At 33.7% G+C, this 18813-nt stretch overlaps 1 protein-coding gene across 1 annotated transcript; it reads right to left on the bottom strand.

The window, feature by feature from the left end:
• Positions 1–1955: 1955 nt before the first annotated feature.
• On the bottom strand, positions 1956–8215 carry LOC110027740 (endoglucanase 19-like). The gene is made up of 9 exons (XM_020729283.1): positions 7828–8215; positions 7532–7744; positions 6111–6311; positions 5305–5394; positions 5064–5228; positions 3392–3676; positions 2621–2969; positions 2455–2532; positions 1956–2371 (listed from the first exon to the last, which is right to left on the bottom strand). The coding sequence occupies exons 1-9, from the start codon at positions 8020–8022 to the stop codon at positions 2070–2072; spliced, it is 1878 nt and encodes a 625-aa protein (XP_020584942.1). The 5' UTR covers positions 8023–8215; the 3' UTR covers positions 1956–2069.
• Positions 8216–18813: the final 10598 nt, after the last annotated feature.

Genomic DNA, 18813 nt, shown 5'->3' with positions numbered 1-18813 from the left:
TGCATACTTTACGGTATAATCTAATTTGCAGATGTGATAATTATTATTTATTTTAGTCAGCAAATAATATGACATTTCACATTGTAAAAAGTATCACCAACATATATCTATTATTAAAAAGCGGCGGCCCAAACTGGCAGAGATCGAATGATCCTCACTTCGCTCGCCAGCAGAAAACTAAGCAGACAATTACGCCTGGGCATGTTCAATAAGATTGGCTTAAGACATTAGAGGATAGAATATAAGTCGATCGAGCATTCAAGTGAGATGTTAATTGCAATGAATCTAGCACCATGGGCCGACTGTGACCAAATGACCACCAGAGGCCGATCATAACCAGATAGCTACCAAAGACATATCACAACAAGATAGTCAACATAGATCGATCACGACCAGACGATCACCGGAGTTCAACCACTATAGATTGATTATTACAAAACAGACAACAATAAGAAGATACCCCGATGATCTCGATTCTAAATTACACACTTATAAAATCCAAGGGTTTAGTGGTGATATAAGGCTAATTATGACATTTTGTAACCCCGAAAAATATGGGGTTTGAAATGTAAACTTGAGCCTAAGAGCCCCACTTTTTGAGAAACTCCTCCCCTTTAGTCTCCATCTTGCTCAATTGGACCTCAACACTTAAGAGCTCAACTTGATGTAGCTTTGCCCATAGCGCTAGGTGCGACAACGGCTCATTTAATTCTTGATGTCCCTTTCCAATTATTATGAACCAGCACATGCACCATCTAACAATTTTAATCATCTTTCAAACTTGGACAATCTCACAATTAAATTTATCAATAAAATTGCTGGTATGTCCAAAGTTCGCCTCATCGACTCTTTCTATTGTTGTTTCTACTAAAAAAAATATTGCTTTGCCATGAATCATAACTTTCAATTTGTATATGTTGTAAGAACATTAACGATATACTTTGAGATTCGACTTTTACAAAAGTGTAACTATTTAATGCCCCAAGGCCATCCTATATGGTCTTCATTCTCAAGCATCGAAATTGCTACATCTTTCCTAAAAGTTCCCTGATATCGAAATTTCTTGCACCACAGTTCATGTTTAATGCATTACTTCTCATAAACAAACCACGAATCTCTTCATCAAAACTCAACCTTGAGGACAATTTCAAGAATTATATATGACACTCGAGTTAAAACCTTCTAACCCTTTCCAAATTGCGACGATTAAGTAATATCAAACATTTCTATAAGTGTTTAATATGTAAAAATTTGTATATATGAGGGTTTCATTGAATCACTATACCCCTGCTTACTATACTCATTTTCTCCATATGTATTCTTTTTTCTGCTTATTTATGGACCTGAATATGATTGTAAAAAGACGAGAATACAGATAAAACTCCAATTTTTTTTTTCTATTGTTTTACGTTTCTATCATACATAACTTGCAACTAAGGTATTGCAACGTGGGGCCAGGGAACACAAAACAGAATTTGGAAGGCTTAAACCCTTAGACTATCCTTAATGATAATTAAAATAAAACTTCTCTTAAATAATAAAGACAATCAAACAACTAGACAAAACACATTTATCGTTAAAGGATAATAGCTATAATATTTAAGAAAAATCTTACTCATATCTGATACAAGTTGTGTAAAGTTGTTGAACAAGAAAATATGACACTCATATGACTCATATCTAGCAACAAAAGGCTACATCTATAATACTCTATATAAACTAGAAACCATACCAAATCTCTTAATACATGGATCACTCTAATAAGTCTTTTTTTTTCTTTTGTTTTTTTTTATTTTTTAAGTGCGATATATTTAAATGCTAAAAAGGAAATACCCTTTAGCTGGGAACGTCTGACAACCCAATGCTCCCTTAGCTGGGATGGAGGTGGAGCAGAAAGAGGATGAGCAACCCTTGTCTCTTCGCTCGCTTCTCCTCTCTACCTCACATTCTTATTCATATAAAAACTAAACACTTCATGCAAACCACAGTAGACAAGGGATATAAAAAACCCTCCACTACTGAACTATATATGCTGCTCCAAGACCTCAATTCTTATACTTCAAAGAATTTCAGACAAGTTTATAACCAGAGATCCAAATATCTGCTGGTTTAGCCGAATGGATGTACACAAACTCAAAGCTCTTTCCAGCGGGCAGCGACTGAATCCATGAAGGAAAATTGTAACCATGTACAGCCCTTTGGAGTCCCCATATCGGGCCATAGAGCTTCGAAACAACTATCTTCAGATCCTTTGCTGTCATTGATGAATTGTTATTAATAATAACTGAGTATCTATAGTAGGTTCGTCCTTTTGCAAACCAGGAAGTTGTTGCAGTTTGCTTTACAGTGAATGGAGAGAAAGCACCAGTTACTGAACGTAAACATCAATCTCCATTAGCTTTAATTCATTAAATGAAAGCAATCTGATACACAGCTGCTTTAGGTGTTAAATACCTGGAACAGGTGACGGCTTTGGTTGGGGACTTGGCAAAGGTTTAGGCATTGTAGGCAAATTAGGCTTAGTAATCACAACTGCAATAAACAAGATTTTCATGACAATCCTAAGAACAGCTTACCTACCCCAGCTTACTAAATCAAGTTAAGAATGAGGGATGCATACCAGGTAAAAGCTGGTTAAATCCACCATTGCCACCATGAAGGCGAGCAAGAAGACCAACTAAAGGAGCATTATTATAGGTAGCAGGCTCAGTCTGCTCATAGTTATCTCTCTCATCAGCAAAATTATCATAAGCATCAGGACCACCAACAATGGCACCATCCAAGAGATTGGGGTCACTAGCCTTTCGGCTAAACCAAGTTGCATATCCACCTCTACAACTCACAAATGAATCATCCACCTTGATAGAGACGATCGAGGATCCACGATGGTGTACCTGCTGTGGATAGGTTGAACCGTATCCTACCATGTAGCTGGTACCTCTGGGGTTGTCGCCGAGAATGTAATCCACCTATTCAATTGATCAATATCCATGAATTTATAGTAATAAGTTAGAAATTTTTCATTAAGAAATTGCTAGATTACAATACCAAGCATTAATCAATATTGTAAACAAGCAGTCAGCGAAACAAATAGAGCTTATTTACAACTAATTGTAAACTGCTATATAATGAACCAATGTTTTGAACAGCATAAAAAAGACGAAGGACTAAGTCAGCTAAACAATATCCATGATAACGATTACTAAGAATATAAAGAAAAAGACAAGACAAAAACAGCATGACCGTTGCATTCAACATAGTCTAAAATCACAGACCAGTCTAACCGCTCATCCTTTCTAAAATAAAATAAATCATGGTATCATTCAAATGTGGACGAAATTAAATATTTAAAAGCATATAATCTATCAATATTGAATTCAGACTGATTTACCTGTGACTTGGCAAAGCTGACAAGATCAGAAGGCGAGGCAACTCCTGAGGAACACTTCACATTCTGTCCTGCAGATTGGAGATAGTCGGAGAAGACGGTGAGCAGAAAAGAAGCACTAGTCACAAACTGCAAGTTGTTCCATCGCTGCCGGAAGAGAAGGCCACCAGGGGTTCTCTGAACATTGTGGGAGCCCTTCCCCAAGCATGAGCACATGAAGAAGTCTGCATTCTGTCTGTACTTCTCAAACACCTGCCAATTGTGAGCTGCTTTCCCTTGGAGAAGAAACTGAAGAGATTCAAATGTGTGTATGTTAGAATTTGCTTCAATCATGAGATCAAAATTTGGTGCTGCTTAAATGTAGAAGAGCTACAAATTTAGATAGAATTTAAGAAATATTTGTTCCTGTGTAAAAAACACTAATCCTCTTTATATGAGATCAGTATTCGGCGCTGCTGAGATGTAGAAGAGCTACAAATTTGGATAGAATTTAAGAAATAGTTGTTGTTGTGTAAAAAACACTTATCCTCTTCATATGACGCACATATAGACCGAAAAAAAAAAAGGAAAAAAGAAGGGTTCAAATGATATTTAAGTTTAGTAAAATATTTGAGATTTTTTCTTTAGAAATTAAAATATACTTTATCATTTTCTTTTATGGCATTACAAACATTATGTGTATTTCGTGAAATAGAAACAATATCTGAAAATTGTTCTCTGCAAGTCGAGAAGCTTCATTGTATTTTTTCTTGTGCAGAAACTTTGCTTCAGGTTGTTTGAAGCTTTAATAACTTCAATAATAGTTGTTCATTTTTAATTACAGAAACAGCATTTTTATAAATTGTTTTTACATATATAATAGTTCAGTTAAGTTAACTGCATTTAAGTTTTGATGAATTTGACGGCCTCATCAAGTTAAGAGTTTCAAAATTCAACTAAATTGATGCAATTTCTATTGATTTTTAACGGTTATACTTGCTCCCTAAAATTAAGCAATTTTAGACAAAGTCACACAACCTTCTGAAAACCGACTGATTAACTTACTTTAGGCAAATTTTCAAAAAAGTTCTAAAGCCTTAGGAAAAATCTGGGAACAATCCGTTTCAGGAAAACTGCATACATTCCTTCTTATATTCCAGTTCAAATTTTAGATGTAACCTCCCTCAATATATTTTGTTTAGAGTTTGGGCTCTCAACGAGAAGCTCTTTATAAATTTGAGGTTTTGTATTCATGACGAGTAAGAAACTTTCGGATAATTAGAAACATAGTACGCAAAATATTCTATTTACAAAATTAGCTCCCAAGTAATTTTTTGAGCTAACAAATTGATGCATTTATGTGTGACATGATCTAATCATTGAAAATTTAATAAACATGAACAATATGAGCTAGAGTTTTTAGTGTGAATTTTGATATTTGAGTGAGAATTTGAAAAATGGATGAAAGAGGGTGGTAATGTTATAAATAGCAATGTTCCCATGATACGTATATGATAATTTTAATTTTAGCTTTTTATTAAACTTCTAATGAATTTCGAGTGGAATTCACAACGGTCAGATTACATCTACCTAAAGTTTATACAACCACACCACAAAATCGACCCGTAGGATAGCACATGCCACGTGTCCCTTGTACTACACTACTATTTTTTTAAAGTAGAGCACAAGAAATGACCTTGGAAACGAGAACTTGCACACCGGCATACTTGACGTCCCAACCAAATTCGGTCATGGCCCACCCAGTCCCACCCAGTGGGCCACCGTTGCTTCCCAAGTAGTCCAAGTAACATGGCTCGTCGGTCGCCTCGTGCATCCACGCTGCAGCCCAAAGAAGCTCATCCTGCACAACCAACATAATCAGAACCGTCCATCCTCTCCCCCACAACAAATCTAGAAAATCCCATCACAATACAAACCCCGTATCCGCTGATGGATCTGTAGTACTTCTGAACAACGGAGATGCTGCTGTCGTACTTCCCGCGGTATTTATCAGCAAAATCGAAGAGCTGAAGATGAGATAATCAATTAAAAAAACGAATTGCGATAACCACGTGTCGAGTGCTGCCGCCCTACATCGATTGACCGTTAACTCCTCGGATTCAACAGTATAGCAAGTACACGAGGGTGCAACGGTCATTTCAGCAAATGCACCGACACTTCCACATGCCTATGTCCGGCTGCCAAAAACGGATCCCAAATTGGAAGGCCCACTTTTGCCCAAGGAATATATAAATATATATAAATATAATTATATATATATATATATATATATATATCAGCAGCCAGCATCACAGAAAATATATATATATATATATATAAATATATATATATATATATATATATATATATTGGCTGGGCTCGTGTTTACGAATAGCTCGTGATCATCTCATTAAACAGCTCGTGCTCATGTGCTCTGCTTCATTGCTACGCAAACGACTGAACGAGAATACTAAATTTTTTTTTTGGCACTCTAAATATAAAGAGTTAAATATAAACAAAAATTTATTTGTTGGTATTAACACATTTTAACTTAAAAATAAAAATAAATTTAAATATATTAAAATAACTTGTTAAGCAAACCGAGTCGAACACAAAAATAATAGTATTTTTCAAGGAGTAGAGCTTGAGTTTGCTCAAACTCTGACTAGTTTACACCTCTTTAATATATTGAAAGGCCCAAAGAAAAAATTAAACGAGCAGGCTTAAAATTCAGAGTTCCGACCTGCTTGGCGTGGAGGAGGAGCTGGTTGGAGTAAGCCGGATCGGACCGGCGGAAAACGATGGAGGCCGCGGCCATTGCGGCGGCGGTCTCACCGGCGAGGTCAGACCCAGGGTGTTCTGTGTCGATCCGGTAGGCCTGCCGGCTCGTCGTCATGTCCTCCGGTCGCTGCCAACAGTAGTGGTCGGTGTTCCCGTCGCCCACCTGTAAATTTATTTTAAACCGACGGTTATGAATAATTAATCGTTAATTAGACAGTAATGTACAAATTAAATACACCCATGTGAAAGTTTCGAACTAGGGAACAGCGCTGTTAATGCGATGTGAAATGTTTAGGAAGCTTATATTTTGAGGAGTGGTCCGCCGGTCCGATAATTTTGCATTGTATTATACATTTAATATATAATAAATTATATTCTGATGCAAATCTCCAGAACAAAGTACGTGATAAAAAATGTAAGAGGAATTTAAAGGTACAAAATAATGAATTCTTCTATGGGAACTTATATAATACTTTATTTTCTATATTTATTTATATAACTTTTAATCTCTAAATTATTGATATTAACTTAATTACTTAAAAATGAGCAGCTTTTCACTGTCCATTTCATGATATATCTAGCAGATACAAGTCCATATGAAATAGGCATCTTATCCTAACCATTTGCATAGCTAAATATGGAAATTCAAATCATTGATATGATTCTCCACTATTTTATTCAGTAAAACAAGACTACTGAAGAGCTCTTAACAAACAGTGCCTTTAAATATTCTGTTTTTTATTTTTACTACATATGCAACAAAATAATGTGATTTTTCCTCAGATTTATCACACTATCATCATAACAGACCACTAACATGCATTTTAGTATGCTATTCTGCGGCTGTCACCATCAAAGTACCTTTCGTTTATAGATAGTCCATCAGCAAACTTTAATCCTTCCATATGGTAATATAATCAAATTGGAAGTTGCATTTTAAGCAGCAATTGTCGCAACAGAGATTAGCTAGAGTAAAATTGTGAGATTACCCTAAACACTTAATAATCACTCGCTGAATATAAGAAAATCATGGGATTAAAACTAATAAGTTATGAAAGTACACCACAAAGGCACACACATCAAATTTTAATAAACTGAAGCGCATATAAAAGGAAAATGTAAACCAAAGAAGACGAACTGAAAATGCTTGACTTCCAGAGTGGGTTTAAGCAGGCATCAGTCCAGTCAAAAAGCAAACCAAAGCCGACCGACAAGTTCCAGAAAAAAAAAAATAATAATAATAATAAAACCCTAAGGAAACAAAACAAGAAAGATTTCTATTAATGTCGGCCCCATCAGACAGTAAGGATCAACAAACAACATCCCATGAGAAATCTCCAAGAAATGATGTGATTGAAGATTAAGAAAAAGCTTATAGGTTACCTCGCCATAGAGAACAGTAGGTTCGGGGTGAGCTTTAATGAGATAGTCGGTGCCCCACTTCACTGCTTCCATGGCATGCCCGAGCTCCCCACTTTCAGCCATTTGCTTCCCGTACTCTAATATTCCCCAAGACATCATGGTGATGGTGAATGCCATGGGTAACCCAAACTTTACATTGTCCCCTGCATCATAGTAACCCCCAACCAGATCTAACTGCAAGGAGAAGTATATGAGAAATTGATGAAAGAAAGAAGAACAAATCGGTTTAATAAATCAAAGCAGAAAAAAAGAGATACCCCATTTGCTTTCCCATCAAGAAGACCGGAGTTTCCTCTCCAGTTAATCCTCTGGTTGCCTGGTAGATAACCGGATCTCTGAGCCTCAAAGAAGAGAATGCTCTTGCTGAGAGCTTTCTGATAATCATGCGTAGCAGATGCAACGGAGGCTATAGAAAGCAAGAACAGGTTAACCAGAAACAGAACCCTTCCCATCTCGGACAAAAGAAAAAAGTGGAAGCCCTAATGGAAAACAGAGAAGGTAAATGCTAAATAAAATCAAGTTCCTCTTCCCAGACGCAATGCAGCTAAAAATTTTCAAATTAAAAGCTGTGAAAAATATCGAACTGGGAAGAGGAAGAAGAGAGGATGGGGAGATGGGAAGAGCAGAGGATAGAGGTTAGTGGGTAGCTGAACGACCCTATATATGAAGGAAGTGAGGAAGATAAAAGAAATGGCTGAGAGTAATAAAATAAAATAAATTTAATTTACGGAAACCAATTTTTAATTTTTTTTTTTGTTTTGATTTTGAGAAGAAACGGTAAAAATTAGAAGAAAAATTTGCGCGTGTGAAGGATATTCGAAGGGTATTGATAATTTATATTCGTGTTATACTTCTCTGTAATATATCTGTAACTTATTTATAACGTGTCAATACTCTCTGAATACAAAAATTTTTCTGTGCGGATTCCTGAAGTAGCTCTACGTGCGGCGCAGAGTATTCCTGAGCTATTTTCAAGTTATTTCTGAGTTATTTTCAGTAAGAAATAACCCGCGGTCTTTATATTTGAGTTATTTATGAATTATTTTGGGATTACTGAAAATAACTCCGAAATAATCTGAAAATAATCTGAAAATAACTCCGAAATAAACTACACGGCACATAAAGATAAGTCAGGTTTACTGATGAAAAATGTGCTCCTCCGAATAATCCCTAACTTAGCAATTTTTCTCAAAAATCAGGGCATGTGGGTTCGCTGCTTTTCAGAGAAGAACGTCGGTGTGGTTTTTCGTCCTTTATTAATTCAAAATTGATTTTTTTTTTTTGCGCGGTTTTAATTTACATAATAAAAAGGAGATTTTTACTGCGATCATTAAATAGAAGTTATTGCGGGCACCGAAAAGCGAGGAGAGGTTCATGAAGGAGCATCTCCACCGTCAAATCGACGATGGACGGATACCAAACATCCCTCTCAATATTTAGCTTCAAACTCCCCATATTTTGTCATTTAAAAAATGTAAGCCGTCTGATTCATTAATTTATGACCTGCATTTATAAATCAAATACTCACCATCGGTAATGGGATTTCTAACCGTTTCAAGAGTGACGCCTTAATGTTTTTTCTTTTGTTTTTTATTTAGGAAAAACAAAAAAATATAAAATAAAAATAAAAAGGAAACTGGCGACAAAATGTGCCAATTTTCCAAAGGAAAGGAAAAAAATATTCAAATGCAAAACAAAATAAAAAAAAAATTTAAAAATTCCCCACCGAAAGGTGGCAGCCAAAATGAACAATTTTTACATATATTTTTTTTAATTTTCAAAATAAATCATCACATTTTTAAAAACTGTGAAAACAATTGAAGATGTTTTGTGTTTTTCAAAATAATTATAATTCTAGCTTCGTGGAGTTTTCATCGGGAGCAGGAGTGCCCTATGAGGCGATAGCAGCGCTGTGAGGCGATTTCAAATCCCCTCTAGTGTTTGGTGAATTTTCTTTTCAATTTCCCTTTCTTTCGGGAAAACCTGGTTTCTTTTTTATTTTTTACTTCTCTACGGATTTCTTTTTGGTGTTTTGGGGCTTTTGCACCTTTTGCCTTTTACCAAGGAGAATTTTTTTGTCTCTTACATTCTCTTCTTCTCAACTCTTCTTGGCTCTAGCTCTATTCTTAATTGGAACGGTCTTACCTCTTCTCATCTTGTTAGTTCTACTAATTTTAATCTATCCTACCATCCAAATTCTTGTGAACAGATTTCTTTCTTTGATCAAGAACAGTTTAAAGGCTCAAAGCAATGGAATCTAGCTCTAATTGGATATGCGCTTGACAAGCGTCATTTCTATCGTAAATTACAGCAATTTGTTGCAAGAAAACAGAAACTGAAAAAGTGTTGTAGATGTTCATTCCCTTTTTGAAGGTTTTTTTTTCTCTGTTTAACAATAACTGTGGGAAAGATTTTGATAAGGTTTTGATTGGTGGTCATTAGTTTATTACTAGTAAACCATTCATTTTCAAAAAATAGTCTTATTATTTTAATCCCGCCAAAAAAGATTTTAGGGAATGGGTTGAGTTTCTTGATTTGTCATTATGTTGTTGGAATGATTAAGCTATTTTAAAGATTACAAGTTGAATTGGTGTTCTTTTTGTTGTTGGCTCTTTAACATCCAAATTTTCTAAACTTCCTTTTGCAAGAGTTATCATTCACAAAAATGTAAACCCTTCTCTCCATGATTTCATTCTTCTTGATATTAAAGGGAAGGAGTTTAATTTATATGTGATTTAAGAAAGGAAGCTAACTCCTTATAAGACTTGTTGTACCTTTGTTCATGACCCTCAATCTTGTCCTAAAGTGATGAATGTTCAACCTAATATTGTTGCTCCTATTTTTAGGAGTAATAATAGGTTTTATAATAATCAAAGATTTTAAGGAAACAAGAGTAGGCTTTATATCCCTATTAGGGTTTCCACTATTAATAATAACATTATTCTTACTGCTTTGGATTTAAATATTCTTGTTGATATCTCTTTATGTAGTACTGAAATTGTTATAGAAAATATAGACACTCAACCTTCTATTGTTGAACTTAATATTTCTATAGATCTTGAAAGTATTTTTTTGCCTTATGTTATTTCTTCTTGCGTTATAGACTTAAGTCAAGATAATTGGCTCGTGTTCAAAATATTTCTAGTAATATCATTTTGAGCTACGATTAAATTTTCATCAACCTCATTATTAATAGAACTATGCCCTAAATATTGTTTTTCTCTTTGCTCTCTACCTCTAGGACAAAAAAAGGAAAAATTAAGGTTGGTAAAGCTATGCATTAGTTTATTTTTTTTGTGTTATTTTCCTCTCATGTTTTATCATAATATTCTAACTTGAAATGTTTGTGGGTTTAGTAATAAAACCTGTGTTTTTTATTTAAGAAGATTATTTATGAGACTTGTGCTTATATGATTAGTCTTATTGAAATTAAGCTGTCTCTTTCTTCAATTATAATAATTTTTTTTCTAAAAAGTTTAGACTTTTTAATAATGATCAACGTGTGAATAATTTTGATATTGATAAAAATTGGCCAATTTAGGTTAAATAAATGTGAGGTTTTTTATTTTACTGCTTTAGAAGTCAAATCTCAATGCATTCATGACGTGTTGACTTTTCCTTTTTTGTTAAGTTTTTATTACTTTCATTTATGCTAACAATAGTGTCACTATCAAAATGAATCTTTGGAGTTTTATCACTTATCTTACTGCTAATATTAATGATCATTGGCTTCTGTGGGGTGACTATAATCACCTTCTTATAGTTAATGAGAAGGTAGGGGGTCATCCTCCTATACCTTTTAAGCTTACTGATTTTAATATTTTTTGTTTCAATCTTACTATTTTTAAATTAAAAATTATTACTCATAAGTTAATTTGATATAATAATCAAATTGATAATCCTATTAGAAATTTTCTTGACAAAGGTTTTGTAATACTTCTTGTGTGGATTCTTTTTCTTACTCTTTTTTGTAGAGTTTTGGATATTTATATTTCTGATCATTCTCCTATTTTTATGTTTGTAGGGGATTCTTATGCTTTAAAACATGATTTTTTGTATAAGATTTATTAGAGTGATTGTTTTGAGTTTTTGGATATTGTCAATGATGCTTGAAACATTAATGTTAAAGGCGATCCTTTATTTTTCTTTTGCAGTAAATTGAAGAATGCCAAAGAAGCTTTTAAGCATTGGAATTGGTGTAATTCTAATTTATTTTTTAATTATATCAATGAATTAAAAAGTTAAACAAGAGTGATAATGAATAACTTGGATGTTAATCCTCTTTGCAAAGATGTACCAAATCAAGTCTCTTTTAACCAAGAGAGTCTTCATAATACTCTCTCTTGTAATTATAAATGGTTAAATCAAGTGCTAAGTGTGAATGGTTATTAAAGATGAAGATGATTCTAAATTTTGTTATTAAAATAATATAATTAGAAATAACTCTACTTTTATTAAAATAATTTTAGTCAACCATATTTACTTACATCAACAAAAGAATATTGCTAATGTTTCTTAAATCTTTGCTTAATAATTATGTTGATATTTCTCCCTCTATTTTTGATACATTTCTTATTTCTAATATCATTTTTCCTTGGATTTTGAAGCCTTAATAAAGGTGCTCTCTAATGAAGAAATTTAAAATAATTTTTTTTTATATTGGAAATTACAAGTCTCCTGGGCCCTGACAGATTTACTTCTAAAAATTTTAAAGATTCTTCAAATATGACTGAGGATGATTGTATTCATGTAATATTTTTTTTTTTAATGCTGGTAAGCTTTCTAATAGGATTAAGCATACTATCATCGCCTTAACCCTAGAGAAAGATGCTCAGACTTTAAATAATATTTGTTCTATCCTCCAGTGTAATACCTTATATAAAGTTATTGCTAAGCTATTAGCTGGCAAAATTAGACTTATTTTTTGTAATATTATTAATTTTGTTCAAGCTATTTTTACTAAAGAGATTGATTTTACTAATAATAATATCATTTCGGCTAATGAGTTATTAATATGATTTTAATTCTACTAATTTTGGTAAGAAGTTTAGTTTACATAAAGTTTGACATACTGATGGAATTTTAACTTGAGACATCTTCCGTTGGCTTTATTGTATACTGATCATTATTGGTATTCAATATAGAAACGAAAGATTTTTTCGCTGTATTCATTATTATGAAACTCAGCTTTTTATTTTCTTATGCTTGTTCAAAAGAGGCATATGATCTTGTGACAGACATTTCGCTCAGCCCCTCGCCTTCCGGGAAGCAAAGTCGGACCAATGACATGAATGAAATTCCCCAGCAAACTATTCGTGTATGTGAAACTCTCGCATTAGCTAAGAAAATTCAACTCTTCTTTTTGAAATTGCATACACATTCCACCACGAAGAGTACTATTTCTCGCCTCATTTTGATTCCAATAGATATTTTGTTGCATTTTCCTCCATGATAATCTTTTTTTTTTTTTTTTTTTTTTTTTGCCAAAAGAATTATTGTCTTCATGCCGGAAAGTTATAATAAAGATTATTACATTAATACTAGAATATAATTTTATGAAGGCCCGTAATAAAAGATGTATATTTGTTTTATCATTTTAATTATGTTTGATACATATTATGCCCGCCAAGTGAGATCGACCACTCTTTGTAGACTGGGTTGACTCGAAGTTAGCACCAATAATTAAGAGTGTGTGTTTGTGTTATGTTTAGTACATGTTTTTAATAAGAGAGGTGAAAAAGGAACAACAACAAGGGTCGGCTACATGAATCATTTTTCTCAATCATGCCCTATTGAGTGTCATATTTTCCTTTAATTCTAATAAATTTAAGATCATTTTTTTATACAATTTGCCCAAGTCTTTTTAGGTTAACCTCTACCTTTCGTGATATTAGTCAAACCTAAAACATCTATTATCCTAACCGGATCACGAGATGCTCGATGTTTGATGTGACCAAATCATCTAAGATGACTCTCTCTAATCTTGGTTGTCATTGGAGTTACATCAACCTTGTCACATATACATTCGTTTTGCATTTTGTTTCTAAGTATCAAGCCACTCGTCCACAAAAGCATACTTATTAACAACTTTAAACTAAGTTTTACACTTCTCTTTTAAAGCCCACCTTTCTGCGCCATGAAGCATTGTAGAACTCACCATCATCTTATTAAATTTTCCTCTAAGTCTAACCGGTTCTTTTCTATCACACAATAGACCCGACTCATTCCTCCACTTCAACCAACCAGCTTGAATTCTACTAATAACATCCCCATCTGTATCACCAGCACTTTCAGCAATAGACCCGAGATATTTAAAACGTTCACACCTTCTATGATTTGATCACCCATAGTTACAAATGTGCCACTAGATCTCATATCACTAAAATTACATTTCTTGTATTCAGGTTTAGATTTACTCAAACGAACGCCTTTAGACTCTAATGTAAACCTCCATAATTTAAGTTTTCCCTGAATTCATTCTCTAGTCTTTATCCATAAGAAAAATATTATAGGGAATTGATCGATTAGCGTCGGACAATTCCAATGCTAATCAAATTTTTTTTCAATGCTAATCGAGTTTGGGTCGAATTCACTCCAAAAAAAGTTTGATGTTAAAATGGGCATCACTAATTGTGGTCGGTGCCGATTTTTGCGTTGGATATATATTAGTATCGGTATTAACTTCGACAATTTCCTTCATTGTAAATTTTTGTCAACAAATCACTCGATGCAAACTAACGTTGTGCTTGCGTCCAAAATGGTCGACACAAATTAGTGTTAACCCATGTCCAACGCTAAGTCTATATTGTGTCAAAATAGCGACGCTAAGTATCCAACAACTGATTGTAATAATTGTGTCGCATTTTTTTATGCTAATTTGATGCAAACCTGTAAGAAAAAAAATACAACAAAACAATTGAATTTTCACATGCCTACACATAAAAAACACAAGAATCATAATAACATACTCATCTATCATCACAACTACAAAAAAAAAAATCACCAACATGTCTAAACATTGATGCCAAATTTAATTAAGGAAAATACAAGTCTAAATGTTCAAGGTTCACAATTATAGAAACTGATCACTTAAACAAAGATGAAAATTTAAAAAAAAAAACCACGCCTCTCTGGTAGGGGAAAATCATCAAGCACATAATAAAATCCTGATCCTGCTCCTCATCTTACTCCTTTTCCTCGTCCTCCACATCCTCATCGATAGTACGAATATGTTGTTTTCCCCGATGATCAAAACTCTTGGTCAAACGTGCTAAACCATCCACAACCTTCTGTTGGCTTTCACGTATCCGTTGGAGCTCGTCATTCATTGTGTTGACCTGTCCGACAACCCTTTCATGCTGAGCCTATAATGAACTAGGGTAACCCATAACAATATGAGAGTGATTTACATCAAATGCAATGCCCTTTGCATCTAAGCTGTACACCCTCTCCTTCTTCTCTGTCACCGCCTACATCCATAACTTAAAATCAAAAGCAATGGTAGATTGGCTACCACTGCAACTGGCGGACGACGAGGTCTGGCTCGATATCTCTCTCTTCCTCTCCCCGAGTTGCTCATACACTTCCTACATAATAAAAATTAAAGATTAATTGTTTTTAAATAACAATAGAAAAAAATAGAAAATTAATTTTTTTTTATTACTTGCACTGACACGCTGAGAGTGATCAGAGACCCACAGGTGTGTACCCAAGCCTCTATGTGTTCGAACATGTAACTCTGCAGTGGATGACAGCATTTTGAAATAATATTACGAGTCTCCTGCATTGCTCTGTATGGGGGATCAAACCTCCAACATGGGGTGCGACCCCTCTGGCTCCCTCTATCGTCCGATTATGTTGGTATGTCTGTGTTTTTTTCTGGTATTACGGAGAGGCCCAGGATCTATTCAAGTCAAACCAAACATCCTCACCAACACACATGGGCCTCTTCTCCTTCTTCTGTGATATGGTAAACAAGTCTACTAGTTGATGCTTGCCACGAACCTAAAAAATCTATCATATCTGTTGGTGATGTTCCGGAGACCAGTAGAAGGACCTTTGTAATTAAGAAATTATGTAGGTTTAATTAGTATAAAAAAGTTGAGATTAGCATTCTATTTCAAATTAAATGATCACACTTTGAACTCCCTGAACTACAAGCCCCATGTCACAACCAGAATCTATTTCCATGGGAGAAACACATATTCATACCGACTCCTGATGATCTCTGTGATGTATGTCACAGGAGGCCTGGAAGGAAAGAACCTGAAATATAAATATTAGTTACAATAGAAATTGAGATGAAAGTTGAACTTACTCTAGTGCAAGAAAAAAGATGACAAGAGGTTCCATCCATCACAATATACACTCCGTTAGAGGAGTCAGCCATCCGAGTTGCAAGTCAAGTGGCCCAAATTATTAGAGGAGGAATCTGGGCTGAAAACTAAGGTGGGTGTGGAAAGTGGTGTCTACGAGGGAGCAGTTGCAAGAGGGGCAACATGAGGAGTGATCAGAGTGACTGTAGGAGTGTTGTACCTCTGAAGGTGAGTGTGACCTTCCTTAGCCTCTTATATGTGTTCCCCAAAGTCCCCTAAAATTGTAGTCTCTCTGGGGGCTAAGCACACAATAGTAAATGCAAGACAGTGTAGAATGCCAACATGAAATATGGTGCAACCATGTATAAAATCAATAAAAGTAATTATGACAACTATAATGTGAGAAGAAAAAGTAAAAACAAAAAGGTGTTGAAACTAAGCATCTAAATATACATGCCATCTTTTAGTCTGTTTCATTAGATGAGCAATCAATGATGAATTTAAAATTTCTTCATCAATCTCATCATCATTTTCATCTATATCTTGAGGCACTTCTTCATGAAGCCTCGTGGTGTCCTTCAGAGGAAACAATTCTTTGCTTGAACTTAGTTGCATGTGAATGTTAGACATACCAACATCTTGGTGAATGAGTTCAATAATATTTTGCATCTCAATAGATTTCCTTAATTTTATCTTCAATATGACAACCCAATCAAGTTTATCCCTTGCTTAACAAGAGTTTCAAAGATAATAAACCCGACATTTTAACTTTAGTATCATCATATGAGCTGAGTGTATTGATTAAGAATAGAGTCAAACCACTCACAGTTGAACATGTGATATTACGTTCAACATAACCCTAAAATTGCAATTGAACTACTTCATTTAGTATGCCATAATAACTAATCTCATTATCTCTTTGTGTTTCCTCGAAGACAAACACCACAATTATAAGTCTGTTTTCTTTCATATTAGAAACTTATGTGAAGTATGTAACCATTCACATTAAATATTTTTCATGTCTGGCACTACGACTAGACCTCCAGAAAGATCTAATTAGCCATGGTCTGTGATTCTGCTGCTTGTATTATAAATTTAGAAAAGTTCCAAAGCATAATTACTTTTAGTTTGAAAAGTACAATTATACAACATAACAGTGAATTGAGAAGTTACTTCAATGTATATATAATATGAACTATTTTAGAAATTGTTCTTTGATCTTCTTGCTTGAGAATCATCCCTTATGTTCAACCTCTCGGTAAATAACCTATGCACATCATTGTTATTTATATGTTTGATTTAATTACTATTACATTCTGGATACTAACTGATAAATTTTTTGATTAAATTTAATTTTACCGTACGAATGGATTCACTTCATTGTAGTTTATTAGAACATACAATGCAACTGCTTGAAGCTCTCTATTGTTGAGGTAGCGTGTACCATGCCTACCTAATGGTTCACCTGATATCTGGAATACATATAATTTTTCTTGTGAAGGCATGTCAACAACAGTTTCATGTGTATTCTACTTTGAAATATTAAGAGAGTCTTAGAACTATATAAAAAGAAACGATTGAGACTTTACGAAAAATCCTTTTAAAAGCTTATATGCATTTATAAGTAAGACATGTATGAAGTTTTTAATTTTAAGAATATGATAGTGAAATTTAAAATCATTAAAGACTATCTAAATATAGTAATTCTCATATGAAAAAGAAAATAAAAAAAATGATTGAAAATGATCTTAAAAGAAAAAAAGGAAAGAAAAAAAAAGAAAAGAGAAAAAGAAAAGTAAAAAGAATGTATGTGAGGACAAGCTTGAGGAGATGCATAATAAAAAATTGGCTTCACTTAAGTCAACTTAAAGAAAGAGGCTTAAATATATTTATAAACTTATATTAAAGTATTAGCATCTTTACTAATGAAGTTCTCATGAAGTTCTCATGAAGTTCTTTTTCATATAGTTCTCCTAAGCATCCTTAATATAATGAATTATAATTATTCTTGAAATAAATAGGAAACCAAAACTCTTAGACTTAGATTCTAGAAATTCTTATATTTTCAGTTTTAACTTAAGGCATTTCAAATTTTCTCTAAAGTCTTATTAATATTGTCTTTATAAAACAAAAACTATAGAACTTTTTAAGTGATGCTCACTACCTTAAGTTATATTTTTTATGTAGTAAAAGAGTTAATTGAGGACAAGTAACAGTTAAGTTTAGGGGATTTTGATACGCCAAAATAATTTTCAATTTTACATATATATTTAAGACTTATATTTGGTGATATTGCACTTAAAAAAATGTATTTTCATGTTTTATTGCAGGATGCTAAGTCTAAGCATTTAGAGCTTAAAGGATGCAAAAGAGAGGAAATTTGGAGTCAAAAGTGGCATTTTCAAAAAACTAAATTGGCGCCTAAGTGCTAGAATACAGAGAAGATACGTCTATGTGACAAATTTCAACACTCAAATTTCGGTGCTTAGGTGCCAAAGATGGTCATTTTCACAAATGCATCGAATTTGGATGAATTTTAAATGGGCGCCTAAGGAGAATCTTGCAAAATTCGTCCCTACATTATAAAAGAGTGATTTTATGTCAGACAAGGTGGCGTGAGTATCAAAGCTTGGGAGAGTGTGGTAAGTGTCTCTGAGAGTTGTAAGAGGAGAAGGAAAATGAGAAATTTCTTCTTCCCAACATTTCTAAGAGAGATTTGAGTGTTACTATAAAGAGAGAAAGAGATTCAAAGGAACATCAAGAGATTTACTTAGGGAAGAGATCGAGTTAAGTTGTTTTAATTTTCTTTCTTGTTCTGTAAATTTGTTTTTATATATATAATTCATGTTTTGTTGTATCTTCCTCATGAATTATGAGTAGATTTCTTTGTCCTTCTCCCTACAAAGAGAAATGGTCATGTGAAGAATC

Source organism: Phalaenopsis equestris, unplaced genomic scaffold (genome assembly GCF_001263595.1).
Source record: "Phalaenopsis equestris unplaced genomic scaffold, ASM126359v1 Scaffold000002, whole genome shotgun sequence".
NCBI lineage: Eukaryota > Viridiplantae > Streptophyta > Magnoliopsida > Asparagales > Orchidaceae > Phalaenopsis > Phalaenopsis equestris.
This window is presented reverse-complemented; position numbering and strand designations above follow the sequence as displayed.